Source organism: Ranitomeya imitator, chromosome 1, assembly GCF_032444005.1.
Source record: "Ranitomeya imitator isolate aRanImi1 chromosome 1, aRanImi1.pri, whole genome shotgun sequence".
NCBI classification, from domain to species: domain Eukaryota; kingdom Metazoa; phylum Chordata; class Amphibia; order Anura; family Dendrobatidae; genus Ranitomeya; species Ranitomeya imitator.
In genome coordinates, this window is record NC_091282.1 from 155,717,772 (window position 1) to 155,743,268 (window position 25,497).

Sequence of the window (25,497 nt, forward strand, 5' to 3'; positions counted from 1 at the left end):
CCATACTCTGCAGTCACCAACAAAATGGCTGCTCACTGGGTTCCTGAATATCATCCTCTCTAATCCCTTAGCAAACACCCAGAAGGAGAGGAGACATCACACAGGTCAGCAGACTCCGCCCATAATTACTGCAGTGCTGTAATGTGAGCTATTTCTACACTAGGTTTTTCTGAAATTTCAGCAGCTGCTCCCCCTAGTGTTGAAAAGTGGAAATTCCAAAACTTTTCAAATTATTTTTAATATTTTACTAAATTATAAACAAATGATAATATTTTTTAAGAAAATGTAATCATTAATTCTTTACATTTTTACCATTTCTGAAAAAAAATTTTTTTTGATGGCACCTTCCCTTTAACCCCTTACCGGCATCGGACGTACTATACCGTCCGATGCCGGCTCCCCTGCTTTGATGCAGGGCTCCGCGGTGAGCCCACACCAAAGCCGGGACATGTCAGCTGTTTTGAACAGCTGACATGTGCCCGTAATAGGCGCGGGCAGAATCGCAATCTGCCCGCACCTATTAACTAGTTAAATGCCGCTGTCAAACGCAGACAGCGGCATTTAACTACCGCTTCCGGCCGGGCGGCCGGAAATGACGTCATCGCCGACCCCCGTCACATGTCCGGGGGTCGGCGATGCGTCTCCATTGTAGCCATAGAGGTCCTTGAGACCTCTATGGTTACTGATTGCCCGTCGCTGTGAGCGCCACCCTGTGGTCGGCGCTCACAGCACACGTGCAATTCTGCTACATAGCAGCGATCAGCAGATCGCTGCTATGTAGCAGAGCCAATCGCGTTGTGCCTGCTTCTAGCCTCCCATAGAGGCTATTGAAGCATGGCAAAAGTTTAAAAAAAAAGTTTAAAAAAATGTGAAAAAAATAAAAAAAACATAAAAGTTTAAATCACCCCCCTTTCGCCCCAATCAAAATAAATCAATAAAAAAAATATCAAATCTACGCATATTTGGTATCGCCGCGCTCAGAATTGCCCGATCTATCAAATAAAAAAAAGTATTAACCTGATTGCTAAACAGCGTAGCGGGAAAAAAACTCGAAACGCCAGAATTAAGTTTTTTTGGTCGCCGCGACATTGCATTAAAATGCAATAACGGGCGATCAAAAGAACGTATCTGCACCGAAATGCTATCATTAAAAACGTCATCTCGGCACGCAAAAAATAAGCCCTCAACCGACCCCAGATCACGAAAAATGGAGACGCTACGAGTATCGGAAAATGGCGCAATTTTTTTTTTTTTTTTTTTTTTAGCAAAGTTTGGAATTTTTTTTCACCACTTAGATAAAAAATAACCTAGTCATGTTTGGTGTCTATGAACTCGTAATGACCTGGAGAATCATAATGGCAGGTCATTTTTAGCATTTAGTGAACCTAGCAAAAAAGCCAAACAAAAAACCAATGTGGGATTGCACTTTTTTTGCAATTTCACCGCACTTGGAATTTTTTTCCCGTTTTCTAGTACACGACATGCTAAAACCAATGATGTCGTTCAAAAGTACAACTCGTCCCGCAAAAAATAAGCCCTCACATGGCCAAATTGACGGAAAAATAAAAAAGTTATGGCTCTGGGAAGGAGGGGAGCGAAAAACGAACACGGAAAAACGAAAAATCCCCTGGTCATGAAGGGGTTAAAATACGTGAATTTTTTAATGCGTCTCTTTACTTGCGTTTTTTCTCATGCATTGGAATGGGTGAAAAATGCTGGAAGAATTGAAAAGGAAAAAATAAAGTTGGCGTGAAACGTCAGGAATACAATTCACTTTGCTGCTACGAGGAAATGCTTCAATTTATGTGGAAAAATTGCATAGAAAAAATGCAGCAAATACCGTGTGCACATACCCAGTTTATAGGGCCTTGTTCTGAATCTCATAGACTTACCCTGAGTAAGTGACTGCCAATCCAAACAGAAGGCTATGTGAAAGCCGACCGGTCACAACTGCGGTCACATGATAAACTCAAACTCACAAGAAAAACATGGGTCCCATATGCTAGAGGGTAATGCCAAATTGGCCTATAATGCATACCCATGAGATAACTGGACATTAGATGTATACTCCTAATACTTACAACACTTTGAATAAATGGAGTTCCATACATACAATATTAAAAGTTGGTGTACTTTATTATAAATCTCAAAAATTACATATAAATAACAAAATTATAACAGAAAAAAAGGGGAAAGACAGAACCCTAGTAAGGAAAGTGCTGCATCCCTGGTACAAACATGAGATCATAATGAACCCCAGACATGGTAATAATATATTACTACTTAAATAATCAGGACTCTTGCTGTACTGATATGCCTAGCATAAGTATGAGACAATATCCTACCTCTATAGGAGCGTACCTATCCCCAGTGTTGTCATAGTGACATAAACTCCATATGGGGAGGCAAGAGTACGAGATAGTAAATTTAAATAAAAACTTCCTTACCCATGCTGAGGAGCAGTAAAGTGCCGGGATGCAAGTGTGAACCCTCCTGACGCGCGTTTCGCGTAGGCTTTATCACAAGAAGGGAGTGTGGTAAGCAGACAATATGCTGGCGTTCTTATAGTGGCATTCATTATGTGGTATGTCCCTAGTGCGCGTGCGCACCGCCGCCGCTGCCGGAAACAGTGTCCCCGCCCCCCGGCACTCATCAGAAGCGCACGTCTAGGGGAAATCCCCTTATGACGTCAGTGGACATGCGCGCCTGAATACATGACGCCGGAAGGCCGGGGCTGGTGGAGTCCCGGCCTTCCGGCATCATGTATTCAGGCGCGCATGTCCACTGACGTCATAAGGGGATTTCCCCTAGACGTGCGCTTCTGATGAGTGCCGGGGGGCGGGGACACTGTTTCCGGCAGCGGCGGCGGTGCGCACGCGCACTAGGGACATACCACATAATGAATGCCACTATAAGAACGCCAGCATATTGTCTGCTTACCACACTCCCTTCTTGTGATAAAGCCTACGCGAAACGCGCGTCAGGAGGGTTCACACTTGCATCCCGGCACTTTACTGCTCCTCAGCATGGGTAAGGAAGTTTTTATTTAAATTTACTATCTCGTACTCTTGCCTCCCCATATGGAGTTTATGTCACTATGACAACACTGGGGATAGGTACGCTCCTATAGAGGTAGGATATTGTCTCATACTTATGCTAGGCATATCAGTACAGCAAGAGTCCTGATTATTTAAGTAGTAATATATTATTACCATGTCTGGGGTTCATTATGATCTCATGTTTGTACCAGGGATGCAGCACTTTCCTTACTAGGGTTCTGTCTTTCCCCTTTTTTTCTGTTATAATTTTGTTATTTATATGTAATTTTTGAGATTTATAATAAAGTACACCAACTTTTAATATTGTATGTATGGAACTCCATTTATTCAAAGTGTTGCGGTCACATGATGCAGGCGGGCATCGGGGCAGCGCTGTAAACGGCAGAGGACCCCAAGTGGTAAGTATTTAAAGCCCACACTGTACTCACATTATTGATGGCTAACAGATGGGGCAATAAGAAAAAAGCTTCAACAAAAATGCTCTTTTTTATGTATGTATTTAGATTAATTGGAGCAATACAATAAATATTTTCAGCCTCTACATCCCACTCCCTTTTTCCTGTTAGTAGGCAGTCAATTAGTGGCTGCCATTAAGATGTTCCACACTTTGCTCCTTTCTTGCTTTGATGCTACCGTGTTTCCCCGAAAGTAAGACAGTGTCTTACATTCTTTTACCACTCAAAAGTCCCACTATGTCTTACTTTCGGGGTATGTCTTACATTGGAAAAAAAAAAACGGTGCGTTTTTTTTTCCAACGTACAGTTTACTACCGTACTAGTGTTGAGCGATACCGTCCGATACTTGAAAGTATCGGTATCGGATAGTATCGGCCAATACCCGAAAAATATCGGATATTACCGATACCAATACAAGTCAATGGGACACAAGTATTGGAAGGTATCCCTGGATGGTTCCCAGGATCTGAAGGAGAGGAAACTCTCCTTCAGGCCCTGCGATCCATATTTAAGTGTAAAATAAAGAATTAAAATAAAAAATATCGCTATACTTACCCTCTGACGCGCCCTGGTACTAACCGGGAACCTTCCTTCCTTCGAATCAGCGTCTCCAGGACCTGCGGTGACGTCGCGGCTTGTGATTGGTCGCGCGACCGCCCATGTGACTGCTCGCGCGACCAATCAGAAGCCGCGACGTCACCGCAGGTCCTGGAAGCGCTGATTCGAAGGAAGGAAGGTTCCCGGTTAGTACCAGGGCGCGTCAGAGGGTAAGTATAGCGATATTTTTTATTTTAATTCTTTATTTTACAATTAAATATGGATCGCAGGGCCTGAAGGAGAGTTCCTCTCCTTCAGACCCTGGGAACCATCGAGTTTCGGCCGACCCCGACACTACTCAACACTACGGTATTTACTACGTCTTACTTTCGGGGTACGTCTTACATTAGCCGACCCCGCTAAAACCCCCACTACGTCTTACTTTCGGGGGTGTCTTACTATCGGGGAAACACGGTATCATCAGGCAACATTCTTGGTATTCAGCAGTGTGTGAACAGGTTACTGGGATGAAACAGGCAGATAATGATGAGGTGGAAGTAACCAACTAAAGCTATTTATTTTCCTACCCCAGAAATGAAAGTGTTAATTATAGAAACAGTTACAAGATAACAAGTGACACAATATTGACAATAATGGCGATAATAACAGTACAAAAATGTCAGTATATTATTCCGTGTACAATCTAGCTATGCAGTGTGAACGGCGTGCTATGTTCTTCTGGTTTAACTCCACAGGTGTCACGCTCGACGTTAGGCCCGTCACTGCAATGTTTCCTTCAGGCACCTCTGATTACTATACTGGCACTAGTGGGGGTCTGTAGTATTTCCTGCTAGGTCACAAGTCCTTAGTAAAGAAATAGTTCCCTATGTGTGTTCCTCACAATGGCCATCGCCGGTCCCTTCTGCACCCTGGCCCGTGCCCTGTACCGTACGTCTACACGGGATGTAATGGCCCTGTTCACTTGCGTCTCCTGGTCACCAAAGCAGACATCTGGCCCCGTACGGTAGCGTTCCACCTTCAGTCCTTGACTTGCAGCTTCCGGATATTAGGGTCTTGACTTGTGAAGTCAGTGTGTTGGTTCTTGATCGGCTTAGTCTGGACTTTAGTGCTTTACCCTAGATGTCACGCTGGTTTCAACCACTCTTCGGTCGCACTGCCTCTACGTTCCACTACTCACACGTTCTCCCTTTTTCACAGATTGGCGCCACCTCTCTTCCCGCCCTATCACTCTGGCCTTTTATATTTGATAATTGCACCACAGCTACCACCTGACCCGGTGTCCCCCTCAATTTCATCCCTCCAGAAAGTGCTTCCTCCATCATCTAGTTCCACCTTACTCAGCACAGTCAACAGATTGCGACATGTGGTCGCGAGTGCGAAAAAACCCATTAATGAATCACATCTTCAGCTCCCATCCCACTTACAAGTGCACCTGTTGGACATCAGAATGTTTGGTTAATGCTATGTTTAGATCAAAGTCCTGTCCACCATTAATGTAAGTTTTTAAAGTAAAGTTTTGTATAATTTACAGGATACAATAAATGGTACACCAGAAGATATGACGGAGGAGCAGATTGCAAAATTAAAGAGCTCCGTATGGAAACGCGTGTGTCTGGCACAGGTTGGTTATTTACTCTAGAAAGTAAAAATATAAAAAAAACTTGCGATTGTGATAAATTCCTATGTGGATATTTATACATGTAGACGGGTCTCAGCTTTCCTGCCAACAGGGTCACAATATGTCACTCTAAATTCTGTCGGGTTTCAATTTTTTATGGCAAGATTAGTGCAGTGTGCATTGTGTAAAAAGACAATGGACACTCGGCGGTAACCTGCCAGACGTCTCTGTATAACAGTGGGATCTGTCAGAGCTGTCACGGCCTTATTGAGCATTATTATAATTATTAATGATCATTATAGATTGTAAGGCGATGATGCATAGATGTCTATCACTGAAGAAACTGGTGAGCATCAGCACCCAAATGTCTTGTGTCCCTGCAGCAGTAAGAATGATTTTTGTAGCCTCAAAAAAATGAAAAGGAATGACAAACATTTGGGACAAAAATATTTTTGTGCCTTGATTATTTCTACCCTCACAGAAAAATAGTAATCAGCGGGATTTTATTTTCAGGCATCTCACCACAGAGTTCCAGAAAAATGTCATGGACATTTTGAAAAACCTAAGGTAAGAGTAGGTGCCACTGCTGTTGCCACCACATATCGTTCTTTATGGCAAGCCATGTGAAAATTGCGTTATGTCTTATGAAAGCACCATCAATATCTTTTAGTTCACCACTGTGGACAACCTTGGTAATTAACTCTTAGGAGTTTTACAAGACTTAAAGGCAACGTGACAGCTGATTCATGCTGCCCAGTGTACAGGCAGCATGAATCTGAGATTGTCGTCATCATTTTACGGTGGCATGTTTTACTTTGAAATGCCGACGGAAATCGGAGAAAATATACCGTACATTTAAAAGCCCATCAGGTGACTAGTCCAAGGGGTGTGTGCCCATACACATCCATAGGAAGAGACCAGTGACATGGTCCCTGGCCGGCTTTTATTGGTATTCTTTCTCTGAAATGCAGCAATGTTTCAGATTAAGATATATGGTACCTTATTATTATTAGTAATGATCCATGCTGCCATGCTGTATCACAAATTAGTTTTTAGACTTACTTTAATGAAGGTTCATTGCAATGGCCGTATGGGAGTAGAGAAGATATGAAAAGTTTTTCTTCCCGCCCTCTCTTCCTCCTTTGATTCTCTTAAGGCCTCGTTCACATGTCCCTGTTTTACGTACATGTTCTGTCCATGTTTTTCATGCTTAGAACATTTAGACATAATAGAATATGGGGCCATTCACATGAGCATTTTTACCGAATGATTGCCACAAAAATGTTTTTGATTTATGTATTAACCTCGCCTATTCTGGAGAATATGTCCTTGAAATAAATGCACAGCACACATATGCCATCCATGTATTGTTATAGTGCTGCCTGTTTTCTGTTTATTGGGTAGGAGAAGTTTGGGCATTTTATAATTATATATATATATATATATATATATATATATATATATATATATATACACACGGTACAGTTGGGAAAATAAGTATATGAAGTGCTGACGATTTTGCATGCTTTCCCCCACCTACAAAGAATGGAGAGGTATGTAGTTTTTATCCTATCTACACTTCAACTGTGAGAGACAGAATCTAATAATAAAAAAACAGAAAATCACATTGTATAATTTTTACTTTGTAGGTGGCAAAATTGACAGTGTATCAAACGCTTATCAGCCCACGTGGCATGGTGACTTTTCGTTTGCAGTGAACCTTTTTCAAGCATGAAATATTAAGACTGAATAGAATAATATCTACATTGAATCCTTTTTCAATCTTTGTATATTTTGCTTCTAAGATCCTGCACCCACTACTTTTGTTTTACTAGTGTACTGTTCTAGTTTTCTATTCTATATATATATATATATATATATATATATATATATATATATATATATATATATATATATATCTAATATATAATTGCCTAGAATACTACTTCCTGCAATTTGTGCAAACTTCCTGTCCAGAGCTAATGTCCGGAGATAATGTCCGGAGCTAATGTCCGGAGCTAATGTCCGGAGATAAGTGACGTCAACAGTGTCCAGTGTCTGATTGGTTGCCGCCTGCTGCGAGCGACCAATCAGAAACGTGCCGTACTGTGACACACTCCGCCCGCCATTTTGGTGTGATTTTTGAATTTTTACCTCACAGCAAGTTTCTACTGCGTGGAGGCGGGCCCAGTGACGTTGCTCTTCAAGCTCCTGCCGAATTTCGTCAAAAAAATGATAATACCATTTACCAAAACTATATATATTTAGTTGTGAAGTGGTTCAGTGACATTTTCACACCAATTTTGAACTTTTGTGTGGTGTTTTCTCCATATACTGCCTATTATTCACTGACTGTTATACTGAGAGACTGCCGTTTATTAACCTCTTCTTTGCCACATTGGGTATATTGCTCTATTATTTGCCACATAAGGACATTGTCCATTATTGCCCAGCAATTTCTCTGCAATATAAACTGCCTATTTATTAATATCTGCATTCCTGCAAAGAACTATTGCCTATTATTAACTGGCTATTTTCCTACTACCTGACATTGTTCTTAAGCAAAGAACCGTTGTTGTGGCATTTGCCACAACACGCAAAGTTGTCGTCTGATGTCTTTCATCCCTCCCCTCATAAGCATGTTCATGGATCCTGTGTAACTGTACCTTAAATAACAAGAATTGTCAAGAGCTGGTGAGTGCAGCCATTTTTTGTTCTTTCTTACTATTATTTATTAATTGTATTATTTTTACATTTGAATAAATAAAGTATATATGGATTCTAGACTCCCGATTCTTTAGAATCGGGCTGCCATCTAGTATATATATAATTGTCTAAGGGGTACTTCCGTCTGTCTGTCTGCAACTTTCGTAACGGAAATCTTGCGTCGCTGATTGGTCTCGCCAGCTGTCTGTAATGGCTGCCGCGACCAATCAGCGAAGGGCACAGTCCGATTAGTCCCTCCCTACTCCCCTGCAGTCAGTGCCCGGCGCCCGCATACTCCCCTCCGGTCACCGCTCACACAGGGTTAATGCCAGCGGTGACGGACCGCGTTATGCCGCCGGTAACACACTCCACTACCGCTTCTATTAACCCTGTGTGTCCCCAACTTTTAACTATTGCTGCTGCCTATGCAGTATCAAGAGTAAAAATATGTAATGCTAAAAATAATAAAAAAACAAAAAGCCTGCTGTTCTCACCCTCCGTAGTCCGCCGAGCCACGCGCAGCCTCCGCCATCTTCCGTTCCTAGAGATGCATTGCGAAATTACCCAGAAGTCATCTGGCTAATTTCGCAATGCATCCTGGGAACAGAAGATGGCGGCAGCCGCGCGCACATCGCCAGTGCTTCGCTGAATTGGATCCCGGCGGGTGAGTATTTAACTATTTTTTATTTTAATTATTTTTTTTTAACAGGGATATGGTGCCCACACTGCTATATACTGCGTGGGCTGTGTAATATACCGCGTGGCTGCTATATACTACCTGGCCAGTGTTAGATGCTTTGTGGGCTGTGTTATATACTGCGTGGGCTGTGCTATATATTACGTGGCCAGTGTTATATACTGCGTGGGCTGTGTAATGTACCGCGTGGCTGCTATACACGTCCTGGCCAGTGTTATATACTGCGTGGACTGTGCTATCTATTACGTGGGCAGTGTTATATACTGCGTGGTCTGTGTTATATACTACGTCGCCTGTGTTATATACTGCGTGGCTGCTATATACTGCGTGGCCTGTGTTATATAGTACGTGGGCTGTGTAATATACTATTTGGGCGGTGTTATGTACTGCGTGGCCACTGTTATATATTGCGTGGCCTGTATTAACACATCGGGTATTCTACAATATGTATGTATGTTTGTATATAGCAGCCACATAGTATATAGCACAGGCCACATCGTATTTGTCTGCTATATACTACATGGCTCCTATATACTACGTGGCCTGTGCTATATACTACGTGGCTGCTATATACACATACTTACATATTCTAGAATACCCAATGTGTTAGAATCGGGCCACTATCTAGTGTATATATATATATATATATATATATATATATATATATATATATATAATTGCCTAAGGGTTTTTCCGTCTGTCTGTCTGTCTGTCCTGGAAATCCCGCCTGGCGGCCTCGACCAATCAGAGACGGGCACAGCGACGATGATGTCATAAAGGACGTAGATATCCCGCGTCTGATTGGTCGAGGCCGCCATCAGCAACGGGCACAGTATCGACGTAGATGTCATAATGGTTGCCATGGCCGCCAGGCCTCGACCAATCAGCCACGGGCACAGCATGGCGACGATGATGTCATAAAGGTTGCCTCGACCAATCAGCAACGGGCACAGTCTGCCGCGAATTCTGGAATCATCATTGTCCATATACTACGGGGACATGCATATTCTAGAATACCCGATGCGTTAGAATCGGGCCACAATCTAGTATATATCTATATATATAATTGTCTAAGGGTTTTTCCGTCTGTCTGTCTGTCTGTCCTGGAAATCCCGGCTCTCTGATTGGTCGAGGCCGCCAGGCCTCGACCAATCAGAGACCGGCACAGCATCGACGTAGAAATCCCGCGTCTCTGATTGGTCGAGGCCGCCAGGCCTCGACCAATCAGCGACGGGCACAGCGACGATGATGTCATAAAGGACGTAGAAATCCCGCGTCTGATTGCGGCCTCGACCAATCAGCAACGGGCACAGCGACGATGATGTCATAAAGGTTGCCTCGACCAATCAGCGACGGGCAGTCTGCCGCGAATTCTGGAATCATCATTGTCCATATACTACGGGGACATGCATATTCTAGAATACCCGATGCGTTAGAATCGGGCCACAATCTAGTATATATATATATATATATATACAGCAAGTAGAAAAAGGGAACAGCACAGAAATACTTATCTTCAGGTGCAGGGCCCCAAGACAATCAGTCCAGCGATCATCCACAATTACAAGTATCCAAAAACGAGGCAGCACTCCATATTTCAATGTAAAAACGTGCAGGGTTTAATTTACCCACATATTCTGGCAACGTTTCAGCTCACAATGAGCTTTTCTCAAGCCTTGAGAAAAGCTCATTGTGAGCTGAAACGTTGCCAGAATATGTGGGTAAATTAAACCCTGCACGTTTTTATATTGAAATATGGAGTGCTGCCTCGTTTTTGGATACTATATATATATATATATATATATATATATATATATATATATATATATATATATATTAGACATGGCCACCCATTTCAGCACCCTATTGTATTATGACCTGGGATGTGCAGTAAGGTCTTACACCGCCGGTCCCGTTCATCAACCTAATGTGAATTTAAATGTTCTGGGACATAAAACAATGCGGGAAAATACTGGAATATATAATGGAAAGCTGCTACCGCACTAACATGCTCAGTATGTAAATCAGCAAAACAAAAGATTAATACTCCTTACTTTGGAGATTCTGCCAGAAGCTCATAAACACCTCACAAGAACATCAAAGGGTTTCTGTGAACAAAAACTAAATATCAAAGGAATCAGTCCCAAATAGGCTGCTACCCTTAAATTCATGCATAGTATACATGAGCTGCAAGTACGGTAACCGGATTTCATGGGAACCAGAGGAGCAATAAGAAACATTGATTATTTACTCTGACTTCCTTCGAGGGCTGATAACAGATGTTCTTATGAACACATACAAGATTATCTTGTGTTCCGTTTTCCATTACCTTATGTACAGGTCCTTCTCCAAAAATTAGCATATAGTGTTAAATTTCATTATTTACCATAATGTAATGATTACAATTAAACTTTCATATATTATAGATTCATTATCCACCAACTGAAATTTGTCAGGTCTTTTATTGTTTTAATACTGATGATTTTGGCATACAACTCCTGATAACCCAAAAAACCTGTCTCAATAAATTAGCATATCAAGAAAAGGTTCTCTAAACGACCTATTACCCTAATCTTCTGAATCAACTAATTAACTCTAAACACATGCAAAAGATACCTGAGGCTTTTATAAACTCCCTGCCTGGTTCATTACTCAAAACCCCCATCATGGGTAAGACTAGCGACCTGACAGATGTCAAGAAGGCCATCATTGACACCCTCAAGCAAGAGGGTAAGACCCAGAAAGAAATTTCTCAACAAATAGGCTGTTCCCAGAGTGCTGTATCAAGGCACCTCAATGGTAAGTCTGTTGGAAGGAAACAATGTGGCAGAAAACGCTGTACAACGAGAAGAGGAGACCGGACCCTGAGGAAGATTGTGGAGAAGGACCGATTCCAGACCTTGGGGAACCTGAGGAAGCAGTGGACTGAGTCTGGTGTGGAAACATCCAGAGCCACCGTGCACAGGCGTGTGCAGGAAATGGGCTACAGGTGCCGCATTCCCCAGGTAAAGCCACTTTTGAACCATAAACAGCGGCAGAGGCGCCTGACCTGGGCTACAGAGAAGCAGCACTGGACTGTTGCTAAGTGGTCCCAAGTACTTTTTTCTGATGAAAGCAAATTTTGCATGTCATTCGGAAATCAAGGTGCCAGAGTCTGGAGGAAGACTGGGGAGAAGGAAATGCCAAAATGCCTGAAGTCCAGTGTCAAGTACCCACAGTCAGTGATGGTGTGGGGTGCCATGTCAGCTGCTGGTGTTGGTCCACTGTGTTTCATCAAGGGCAGGGTCAATGCAGCTAGCTATCAGGAGATTTTGGAGCACTTCATGCTTCCATCGGCTGAAATGCTTTATGGAGATGAAAATTTCATTTTTCAGCACGACCTGGCACCTGCTCACAGTGCCAAAACCACTGGTAAATGGTTTACTGACCATGGTATTACTGTGCTCAATTGGCCTGCCAACTCTCCTGACCTGAACCCCATAGAGAATCTGTGGGATATTGTGAAGAGAAAGTTGAGAGACGCAAGACCCAACACTCTGGATGAGCTTAAGGCCGCTATTGAAGCATCCTGGGCCTCCATAACATCTCAGCAGTGTCACAGGCTGATTGCCTCCATGCCACGCCGCATTGAAGCAGTCATTTCTGCCAAAGGATTCCCGACCAAGTATTGAGTGCATAACTGAACATTATTATTTGTTGGTTTTCTTGTTTGTTATTAAAAAACACTTTTATTTGATTGGATGGGTGAAATATGCTAATTTATTGAGACAGGTTTTTTGGGTTATCAGGAGTTGTATGCCAAAATCATCAGTATTAAAACAATAAAAGACCTGACAAATTTCAGTTGGTGGATAATGAATCTATAATATATGAAAGTTTAATTGTAATCATTACATTATGGTAAATAATGAAATTTAACACTATATGCTAATTTTTTGAGAAGGACCTGTATAGAACTGGTAGAAATGTTCCTGTCCTCATCTAATCAGCTGACTGCAATTCTGCCGATTAGGGCAAATATAAATGAGGTTTCATCCATTCAGGAGTCATGATATATATACACGTCATGGTGCAGTTGTTGGGAGTTGGCCCAGGAGCTGAGCCTGCACACATCGGGCAGGAGCTGAACCTGCACACATCGGCCCGGAGCTGGCTGTGTTATACTGGCGGCACCTGCCTCCAACAGCTGTGATTAGAGCTGCTGTTCAACCACTTAAATGCCACTGTGTGGTGTGATCACAGCGGGGAATCCGTTCAAGGGTCAATTGGCACAGACCAAATACCCCTGGGGTGGCAATGGGGTTTCATAATAGATGGGGAACTGTTGAAAGACCCCCATTCTTATTGCCGCCCTCTGTATTCCTGTTTGACTCAGCCACGTGAGATTGTTCTTTTTTATTTTATATAGGTTAGATACCGAAGTATTAAATTATACAATACAAGCAATCAAAAGTTTGCAGGTTCAAATTCCAGAGGGGGATTTAAGAAAAAAAAAGTGAAAATTATAAAAGAAAATGTTTTTGTTTTTTTTTAAATACAAGAACGAAATTAAAAAATACATAAAAATAATTGTCCCCCTATTCCCCATCCAAAAATGATGAAATGAAAAAATAGGAAATAAGTATACACTGCGTGCAGAATTATTAGGCAAGTTGTTTTTTGGATCGCATTATACTTTTTATACATATTGTCCTACTCCAAGCTGTTCAGGCTTGAGAGCCAACTACCAATTAAGTAAATCAGGTGATGTGCATCTCTGTAATGAGGAGGGGTGTTGTCTAATGACATCTAAACCCTATATAAGGTGTGCTTAATTATTAGGCAACTTTCTTTCCTTTGGCAAAATGGGTCAGAAGAGAGATTTCACGGTCTCTGAAAAGTCCAAAATTGTGAGATGTCTTGCAGAGGGATGCAGCAGTGTTGAAATTACCAAACTTTTGAAGCGTCATCACCGAACAATCAAGCGATTCGTAGCAAATGGCCAACAGTGTCAAAAGAAGCTTGTTGGGCAAAAATGGCGCAAAATAACTGCCCATGAATTGAGGAAATCAAGCTTGAGGCTGCCAAGATGCCATTTGCCACCAGTTTTGCCATATTTCAGAGCTGCAACGTTACTGGAGTAACAAAAAGCACAAGGTGTGCGATACTCAGGGACATGGCCAAGGTAAGGAAGGCTCAAAAACAACCACCTTTGAACAAGAAACATAAGATAAAACGTCAAGACTGGGTCAAGAAATATCTTAAGACTGACTTTTCAAAGGTTTTATGGACTGATGATATGAGAGTGACTCTTGATGGGCCAGATGGATGGGCCAGAGGCTGGATCAGTAAAGGGCAGACTGCTCCACTCCAACTCAGACACCAGCAAGGTGGAGGTGGGGTACTGGTATGGGCTGGTATCATCAAAGATGAACTTGTGGGACCTTTTCGGGTTGAGGATGGAGTGTAGCTCAACTCTGACCTACTCCCAGTTTATGGAAGACAACTTCTTCAAGCAGTGGTACAGGAAGAAGTCGGTATCGTTCAAGAAAAACATGATTGTCATGCAGGACAATGCTCCATCACATGCCTCCATCTACTCCACAGCGTGGTTGGCCAGTAAAGGTCTCAAAGAAGGAAAAATAATGACATGGCCTCCTTGTTCACCTGATCTGAACCCCATAGAGAACCTGTGGTCCCCCATAAAATGTGAGATCTACATGGAGGGAAAACAGTACACCTCTCGGAACAGTGTCTGGGAGGCTGTGGTGGCTGCTGCACACAATGTTGATCGTCAATAGATCAAGCAACTGACAGAATCTATGGATGAAAGGATGTTGAGTGTCATCATAAAGAAAGGTGGCTATATTGGTCACTAATTTTTTTTGAGTTTTGTTTTTGCATGTCAGAAATGTTTATTTCTAAATTTTGTGCAGTGATTTTGGTTTACCTGGTGAAAATAAACAAGTGAGATGGGAATATATTTGGTTTTTATTAAGTTGCCTAATAATTCTGCACAGTAATAGTTACCTGCACAAACAGATATCCTCCTAAAATAGCCAAATCTAAAAAAAAAACACTCCAACTTCCAAAAATATTAAGCTTTGATATTCATGAGTCTTTTGGATTGATTGAGAACATAGTTGTTGATCAATAATAAAAATAATCCTTCAAAATACAACTTGCCTAATAATTCTGCACACAGTGTATTCTGTATTGCTGTGTTTGGAAAAGTCCAACATATCAAAATATAAAATGTATCAAACCATAAGATAAATTGTTGTAAAGGGAAAAAAGACAAAAGTCCAGAATTGCCATTTTCAGTCACAGCCACCTCTGCCAAAAATCGCAATACAGTGTTATCAAAACATTTTATCCACACCAAAAATGGTACCAATAAAAACAACAGCTTGTCATACAAAATAAAAGCCCTTGCACACCCCCTCACTGGAGAAATAAGCAAGTTATTGATAATGGAAAATAGTAACACAGGGGGTTGTCCAGTCCAAATCAATAAGTATGCAGTGCCTCTGTGGGACTGTTGACTTATGAATCCCCCCCAGGGATTGCACTGTGCACTGTAGGGATTCGCCGGTTTCTGGGCAGGGACTGGAGGGTATGTACGCGTTATACATAATCCAGGCCAGTGCCCGTCTAGTGGGTGTGGCCTCGCTCTGTACACTTGTATGGAGTGAGTCCACACCCTCTAGTCGACCATGCCCACCGGACGGCCGTGTAACTAATCAGGGGGCGGCCTCGCTCAATACAAGTCCTCACACTGTGTGCTGTTACGATTCTCTTGTGCCAGTGGCGAGACCAGGCGGTCAAATGACCACAAGTATGTGATATGCATACTGTGGGCCACATTCCGACTAGACGTGCACGGTCTCGTTCAATGCACTTTTATGTATTGAGTTAGGCCAGGCAAGTCTAGTCGGAATGTGCCCGGATGCATTCATATCACATACTTATGGTCATATGACCACCTGTTCATGGTGACGCCTCTTCAGAATCCTGACAGTATGTGCTGTGAGGATTTGCAAGTTTTCAGTTACATAGAGTGACTGCAGACTTTTGTGCCAAACCTGAACAACCTCTTTATGGTCTGCATGATGTCATTGAATCTTAGGAGTCACAAGTCTTTTCATCTTACAGAAGTTGTCCTCTACTTTAGCATTGATGACCTATCCTTAGGACATCCGGCTCCCTCCGCCGATCAGCTTTTGTCAGTGTTGGCGACTGCCGGCCCGAAGCACTCACTTGTGCAGCTGGCCGTCTACTGAGAGTGGCCGTGGCTTGGTGCTACACATCCACCTTCTGTTGATTTGAATAGGAGGCAGAGGTGCAGTACCCTCTGGCGGGCACGGTCAGAAGGCGGCCAGCTCCGAGCAGTGAGTATTTCTGCCCGACACTGATGACAGCTGATCAGCGGGGGTGCCAGGTCTGTCTTGTTACATTAATAGAAACTTAGAATATACAGGCCCTATGAGCACGTGAAGTAGAAAGCTACGCTCCCTCCCTTTATGTGTGGGAACATGGGCTCTTAGTGGATATTTTGATATATTTTTCATGCCTATGGGAGTGGAGAGAGGTGAATATCAATTACCTTAATGAGCAGGTCCCCGCGGAAAATATCTATTTCTAAGAATAGTGTTGTACCTCAATCTTGTGAGATTTTCTTAGCCTTTAAGAGCATAAACTATACATACATATTTCAGATATTTGCATAGCTATTATTATGGCCTTTATTACTTTTCTACATTGGGACTAGTGCTCCTGTATCATATGTGATGGCCACAATTGGGCTGTATGAATAATACATGCACTTCCATTTCTTACAGGGTGCCTGTGTATGTTGTGGTTCCATACAATATTTTTGAAGATCTATGCTCATTGTATGGTGGATAACAGATGTATCTTTATTGGATATCAGAGACAGCATTCAGAAAAGACACAGTGTCAATAATTAGAAATATTGTGTATTTTTTTTTCTTTCACTTAGAGAAATGCCCCTTGATAAGAAAAATGAAAATAATAAAAACATAGTATAAAAAATTGTGTAAGGCATAGGGGTGCACATTTGTCTGTTTTTGGTATGTAACGACCACTATCCTCTGGTGTTGCCAGTGTACATATTACGCGGAGCTGTCTTTCCCTATTAGAGCACTGACTGTTGAGTTGGACATACTGTCATGTTTTGGAAATTTGCTTATGAATGTGGTGCAGAATGGTTAACAAGTTTCATAGTTAATTCTGCAGCCCAAAATTCTTAAGCACTGAAGTGTATTCAGGGCCTCATTTAATAGTAATTGACTGATAACTAGATGGCTCTTACTGGACGTGATTTACGGTTTCCTGAAGAATTTTCTGAAGGTAATAATTTGCCTTAAAACCTTGATTGCCTTCTGTCTGAGGCTGCCCTGGTATGTAGCCTGCATATAACCCAGCATTGATCATTGACTTCATTATACAGAATTAAAAAGGAAGATAACACTGACGGTAAGAGTGGTGTGAGCGCCGTAGTGCCGGCAAGAAGTGTATGCCGAGATAAGCTAAGCCCGGCCAAGAGCTCTGCTTTTAACTAACCTTTGTATTAAAGTGCTGGCGTTTTACTATCATATGGTCGCCCTCTGAAGACCTTTTTCTCTTTACAGAAATTTGTATTATATTTTGATATGGACTATTAACAAGGACTGTAGTTCACTCCGGAAAGGTGTTTCTGAATGTTCTAATTTGGGATCGGTAGCATTTTCAGTAAAAAAAGAACATTTTCGGCGCCATTTCACATTTTTGAAAATAAGGATTTCTTTAATTCTACAGCCTCTTATTTATATATTATTTTATAAATCAACACAGAGTATCAATATACGGCATTGTGGATATTCAGGTGACCAGAAAACAATTAAAGATGTTATCCAGGAGTAATGTATTATTTTATTGTTTTTGCTATGTGCCTACAAGCAAGCAGACAATTGCTAGCTACCTCCCTGCCCGCCGCCAACCTTTGCAGGCTCATAGTTTTGTGGCTTCCACTCTCATCAGGTCGACAGAGCAGCTGCTTCTATTCTCTCCTGCTCTGCTCTGTTGACTGATCATGACTGCTGATATCATGCTGACTGACAGCTTACTCCCCGCTGCTTAACTGCAGGAAGCCAGCTGTCAATCAGCATGACATCCACAGAGCAGCCAGGAAGTGGAAGAGCTCCTTTGTTGACTTTATGCTGCAGAATCGCCTGCATGAGCTGTCCGTGACGGCTCTGAGCCAGCTCTGGATAGAACAGACTCTACTACCCGCCTGTAAAGGTACCGTCACACTAAGCGACGCTGCAGCGATACCGACAACGATCCGGATCGTTGCAGCGTCGCTGTTTGGTCGCTGGAGAGCTGTCACAATGCCGGTAACCAGGGTAAACATCGGGTTACTAAGCGCAGAGCCGCGCTTAGTAACCCGATGTTTACCCTGGTTACCATCGTTAAAGTAAAAAAACAACCACTACATACTTACCTACCGCTGTCTGTCCCCGGCGCTGTGCTTCTCTGTACTGGCTGTGAGCACAGCGGCCGGAAAGCAGAGCGGTGACGTCACCGCTCTGCTTTCCGACTGCCCGGCGCTCACAGCCAGAGCAGAGAAGCACAGCGCCGGGGACAGACAGCGGTAGGTAAGTATGTAGTGGTTGTTTTTTTTGCTTTAACGATGGTAACCAGGGTAAACATTGGGTTACTAAGCGCGGCCCTGCGCTTAGTAACCCGATGTTTACCCTGGTTACCAGCGAAGACATCGCTGAATCGGCGTCACACACGCCGATTCAGCGATGTCAGCCGGAGATCCAGCGAAGAAATAAAGTTCTGGCCTTTCTGCCCCGACCAACGATGTCACAGCAGGGGCCTGATCGCTGCTGCCTGTCACACTGGACGATATCGCTAGCCAGGACGCTGCAACGTCACGGATCGCTAGCGATATCGTCCAGTGTGACGGTACCTTTAGTTCTTAAGCCCATTGTTGAAAACTAAAATAGTTCCGACTACAAGACTAAAGGTAGTCTGTCAAAACAGAACTGTTCAAGGTAAGTAGAGACTCTTGGTGCGTCATGGCGATGCCAAACACCTAAGGTGCACCATCCCACCTGCTCGTTATCCATCTACCTATGCGTTTCTCTGGCCGTATCCAGAGGGAAAACAAGCAGGCGGGAAGGAATAGTTAATTGTTTGGCCATGCCATGAGGCACCGAGAGCCAGTACTTGGTATGAACAGTCCTTCTTGTGCTGACAAGTCCATTTAAATAATTTCCCTTGTTTAAAAATACACTGCTCATAATACTGCACGGGGGTTTTATCGGTTATCATTGTATCACTTTTTTTTGAGGTGTAGGCGGGGGGTGCAGCAGTGACGTCACGCTACCGTCGTGCGTCATCGCTGCAGCGACAACACATGATGCACAAGCCTCTGAGATTAGAGATTGGCTGCAGAAGTGACGTGAACTACTGCAGCCAAACCCCTGAGACTGGAGCAGTGGTATAGAGCCGAGGAGGGTGAGCATTAACTCATTTGTTATTTTTTTACGTTTGAAAGTGGAACCCCTTCTAGCGCGCATGGATTGTCGTATTTCTGTAATCATCGTGTGGTCCTAGATTTTTGAAGATTTTCCCGAGATGTGTTAGCACATTAGATAATTTGGCTCCTTCGCTTATGAGAAAACCAGATTCCTAGTGGTGGCTGATATCCAGGGGAACAAATGAATCTGCCGCTTAAATTCAGCAGACTCGATACTTCTCTTTCTTGACATCATCTATCAGGATAGGTTCAGGAGGCCCCATACATATTAGACTTTTGTCTGATTCTGCTGATATTGACAGGTTGGATTGACTTCTATATTAGTGTATGAAGCGACTAGTTGTCTGGCTAATTACATTAAGCAGCCCCCTACTTTGCCTTGGCTGGAGACTAAGGACAGACAGCCATTTTTATACATATCATTGACACAGATAAAGGGAGGAAGCCGTTGTTTCAGAGCCACAGCTCAGCAGAAGTTCTGAACATCTAGAATCACGTTTTGGCCTCTGAAATAAGATAATTCTCTAAGTTTCGAAAATTTCTGTAAGTTGCTGATGGAGGAGCACAACGCCAGACCTGTCAATCTTCTCCAGTTGGAAAACACCTTTACCATCTGCAGTGTCTTATTAGTTGGAGGAGACTGATGGACATGGTGGATCCCATGCATCTGCAGCCATTTCAGGATAGAGCTTGCACAGTCCTTAAAAAAGGCTGAACTTACAAGTGGCGGTGCTTCATAGAAGAGAGGAACCTGTATTCTGTATTGTGCTCCCCCAACAAATTTATTGAACTTAAATAGCCTTCCATTTCATTGTAGTATTGGTAATCCCTGGTTTTAGTTTGTCTGAATGCTATTACTTACCAAACTTTTTGACATTTGTAGTTGAAAGGTGAAGTTGGCAGAACGAGTCTGAATAGAATCGAAGAGCTTATTGAAGGACAATTTTTTCTAGAAGCATTTTGGGAGATTGAATGCCTTACTCCTTTGGTCTTACCTCAGCATTTTTTTGAGTTGCTCCTCAAGCACTTCATACAGGTAAAATGCTTTAAATGTTGGATGCGTCATTAAATCGGTGGAAATTGAAATTTAGAGTGTAAACTGGAACCCATTAGAATACCTTTTCTTACATGTGAGCTCTTAATAAATGCTCAAAAACCCTCATTTACTGCAAAATCCATCCAGAGAAACAGTAAGTGCTAGAAAGGTTGGGTAGAACTGCAGTGCTGCAGGGCATCTGCAACTATAGTTTGTTTTTCACATGATCAGCTTGACTGTGTTAAAAATAATAAAATAAGCCAATAACTAACTTGGTGCCTACATTGGCAAAGCCGCTGTGTCCAGTGCAGAGCAGCACTGGACAACTTGTTCAAAATTCACAAATAGCCCAATATTTTTTACAAACACATTGGGAAAACCATAATAGACTATTAAGATTTTAAATTACAGCTCTATACAGCCTATAATTTTAATACTCATAAATTTACAGCATTTACTGTTAATTATAACATGATGAAAATTATGCTCTCATTATATTCTGCACTAACTTCGCAAAATCATGGGCGCACAAATTTTTACGGTCGGGAAAAGAGCTCTGTTTTTATACACTACCCAGAGATTTCTGGGCAGTTGACAACTCTAGTCCAGTGATTGGCTGGAGCAAACATGCCCGCTAATATCATGATGTCACCACTAGTGATGGGCGGAGCTGTGGATTTTCGGGTCCGTCGTGTTCAGCCGAACATTAAAAACAAGTTCAGTTTGGGTACCAGAACGGTACATGAACTCGAACTCGGACACCATTCAAATGAATGGGGGGGCCGAACATCCAGCGTTTCCCACGATGTGTGACAGTGCAAAAAACACTGGCTCTCATTGGCAGTAAGTTTGTTACCGCTGGCCAGAGCGCTGTGGTTCCCACGCTGTCAAACAGATGTGAGACAACTGTGGCCGGCGGTAAAAGTTACTGCCGGACACAGGCGTCGACTGATGTGAGTACTACTCTTATCATCATGCGCCTGGTCTTGCTGATACCAGGTGTACAATAATGAGTATTCACCAGCTGACGCCTATGCAATAAAGAAAGAAAATAAAAAAAATGGCATGGGGTCTCCTCTATTTTTGATAACCAGTGCAAGTAAAGCTAACAGCTAAAAGGTTATCTTGGCTGGTTATCAAAAATAGAGGAGTTCCCACATTTAAATAAATAATTTTTAAAAAACGGCATTGGGTACCTACCCATTTTTGGCACCCAGCCAAGCTAAAGTTGACAGCTGGGGGCTGGTATTCTCAGACTGGGAAGGGCCATGGATATTTCCCCACCTCAGCCTAAAAATAACAGCCTGCAGCCGCCTCAAAAAAGGCTCATCTAAGAGAGGCATCGTTGATAGCGGCAGTGTCTATGATACCAAAGCCTAATTCTGATCAGTTAGTATGGTCCAATTATAGACCAATATCCCTAATCAACGTAGATCTTAAAATATTAGCTAAAATTTTATCTCAACACTTAAACTCGGGTCTGGGAACCTTGATACATAAAGATCAGGTGGGCTTTGTTCCTTGAAGGCAAGCTTCCGATAATATAAGAAGGGTCTCTCATTTGCTGCATCACTGCAAACAGCGTAATATACCAAGCATGTTACTGTCGCTAGACATTAAAAAAGCCTTTGACTCCATTTCGTGGTCGTACCTGTTTGCGGTTTTGCGGAGATGGGGTTTCCCTAATCACTTCCTTACATGGATTCATGCCCTCTATAGCTCCCCTTCAGCATATGTACGATACAACGGCTTCTCTTCCACACGCTTTCCTATTCATAGAGGCACCCGCCAAGGCTGTCCCTTATCACCCTTATTATTCCTTTTAGCTCTTGAGCCTCTGATGATACATCTTCGACTCAACTCATCCATCCAAGGAGTTGCCATAGCATCAGTTCCCCATAAACTTTTCTTATTCGCTGACGATATGCTGCTCCTCCTAACCTCTCCTCGGTCATCCCTCCCAGCTCTACTGCAAACTCTTAACAGTTTTGAGTACATTTCAGGTCTGCAACTTAATCCCTCTAAATCCTACGCCATGAATATAACGCTCCCTCCCTCCACTATTGCAACACTAAAACAAGATTTCCCGTTCCAGTGGACCTCCAACCACTTGGACTACTTGGGAGTGAAACTCACTCCAGAATACAATGCATTATACGCTGCTAATTATCCTCATATGCTCCGTAAAATTAGATTAATGCTCCAGTCATGGAGCAAACTTCATCTTTCCTGGCTCGGCCGAGTGCGTGCATTAAAAATGACTATTCTCCCTAAACTACTTTACCTATTTCGGGTTCTGCCAGTCTCGGTTCCTACTCAATATCTTAAAGTAGCCCAGCGAGCGATTAATACCTTTGTTTGGAGGGGAGGTCTCCCCAGGGTCAATAGAACCACTCTTTATCTCACCGCCTAAAGGGTGGGTTGGGGGTCCCAAACCTCTCGAAATACTATCAAGCAGCCCAACTAGGTCAACTGACGTTATACAACGCCTACTCTGAATCCCCCCTGTGGCTAGCTCTAGAGGCCTCTGAACTTCAATCTACTACCCTTGATACAATACTCTGGACTCTCCCTACGCAGCGTAGAGAAATCACCAACCCCATCATGGTTCATTCTCTTAGAATTTGGGACTCATTAAAATACTCTGCACACTTAATATCACCATTTCTACCCCTGGCCCCCCTGTGGGGTAATACCCAGTTCCTCCCAGGTGTGGAATCCCTCAGGGACTTCCGTCTATGGGTGGCAGCGGGAATAACGAGAATCCACCATCTCTTCAACGTGGATGGGATAATCCCGTTCTCTGTTTTGAGCGAAAAACACCATCTCCCACCTAGAGAAATATTTCGCTACTTACAACTTAAAAATTTTGTTCAATCTCTGCTAAGAAATTCCACCCCCCCTTACTCCTTTACCCCTTTTGAACAGAGATGCCGTCAAAACCCACATGCTCCAGGTATCATATCTCTTCTCTATTCACACATCAACTCACCAACCCACAGGCGGTGCCTAGGCTACACCTCTCGCGGGGAGTCCGATAGCCAGGGTAGCAAAGGCAGTTGCTAATTATTCCCCAAACTGTTTTCGAGGATGCAGCTCCATAGGTGATATGCTTCATATCTGATGGCTATGCCCAACAGTACGAAGGTTTTGGACCAGGGTATTCTTCTTGATTCTCTCTATAACGAATATCAACCTTAAGAAGAACCCCTGGGAAGCTCTACTAAATAAGCGTATCCCCAATTTGCCCAGACATTCCCGAGCCCTTATCGCATTTATATTTTTAGCAGCTAAACAAACTATAGCTTCGGCTTGGAAAAAAACAAACTTGGATCTCTCGGGAGTTAAATCTCGTTTATCATGGTACATGGTAAACGAAAAACTGTCTGCCATACTGACCGACAAAGTGGACAGATTCGAACTTATTTGGCTCGCATGGGTGGACTATGCAAGCCATACCCCCTTCGCTATTCCGGTATCTCGGCAGTCCAACTCTAGTCCTTAGGCTTCTGACTAACTTACCCAATTGGGAAAGGATCTAACATAATCTCTCCTCGGGTCTCCCATCCCTTCCCTTCCTCCCAGACCCTTGACCCCCACCTTGATGTTGATATTGTTTTTTTTTTGTTTTTTTTTCTTTCTCTTCCCTTTGATGTTACTGTGTTAAGTTTACTGTTAGTTTACCGGAACATAATTGAAGGACAGTTACCCCTTCTTTATGGTGCAATGTAATTGATGACAATACCATTGTTCCTTCTTTTCCTGTACTTTATATGTGAATTTCAATAAAAATTTATTGTTCAAAAAAAGGCTCATCTATTAGTTGCGCCAAGTCTGGCACTTTGCCTGACTCTTCCCTCTTGCCGTGGTGCGGTGGCAAGTAGTTGTGGGGTTGATTTTAGCTTTACAATATCAGTGACATCAAGCCCATGGGTTAGTAATGGAGAGGCATCTATAACACATCCCCATTATTAACACGATAGTCAAATGTAATAAAGACAGCGTAAAATCCTTTAATTTAAATAACTTCCTCACCCTCTTTTACCCATTTATTAAGGTAAAAATAAAAAAGCAAATTTAAACTCACCTTTCCGCCGATAATCCGTTAATGACCATGTCCCACGATGATCTGACTGCTCTCCACACCAGCCAGAACACACTGAGCAGAACGTGAGAAGCTCTGCCTGTGACTGCGGTTACCTTAATGACTTTACCGCCCGTCACATGCAGCCAAGTTCTCACGCTCAGCATTTCCTGGATGCACTGCTAAGCAGTCGCATCATGCCACCGCTCAGCAATGTATCCAGATGTGGTAGGTTTAGAGCACATCGTGGGACATTTGGATTATCAGCGGACAGATGATAAACGCTGTGATTTTTTTATTCTTACAGTAATAAATGGGTAAAAGAGTGTGAGGAGTGTTTATTTCAAATAAAGAAGTTTTTTCTGTGTGTTTATTTTAATTACAGAACTTTTTTGTGTGTGTCTGTATTTAATTTTCACTACAGGGTTACTAATGGGGGTGTCTTATAACCCTTGGGCCTGATGTCTGCTGACATGACAAAGATAACATCAACAGCAATATTATTACCTCACTTATAGTAATGGAGGTGTTTTATAGATGCCTCTCCATTACCAACCCGTGGGCTTAATGTCAGCTGCCATAAAATAGCTGATCTCAACTCCACAACTATTACCCCACTTGCCACCGCACCAGTGCAATTGGCAAGAACCGGGCAAAGCGCCAGAATTGGCACATCTAATGGATGCTCTTTTTCTGGGGCGGCAGCAGGCTGCTATTTTTAGGCTGAGGAAGACCAATATCCATGGCCCCTTC

General features: G+C 42.8%; 1 protein-coding gene across 1 annotated transcript in view; it reads left to right on the top strand.

Moving 5' to 3' along the window:
* The window catches only part of SLF1 (SMC5-SMC6 complex localization factor 1), a 191,504-nt gene that overhangs the window by 44,774 nt on the left and 121,233 nt on the right, over positions 1-25,497 (top strand). Inside the window, exons 6-8 of the mRNA XM_069751870.1 lie at positions 5,604-5,693; positions 6,204-6,257; positions 20,508-20,660. Coding sequence (XP_069607971.1) covers positions 5,604-5,693; positions 6,204-6,257; positions 20,508-20,660 — 297 coding nt within the window. The remainder of the gene's footprint in view (positions 1-5,603; positions 5,694-6,203; positions 6,258-20,507; positions 20,661-25,497) is intronic.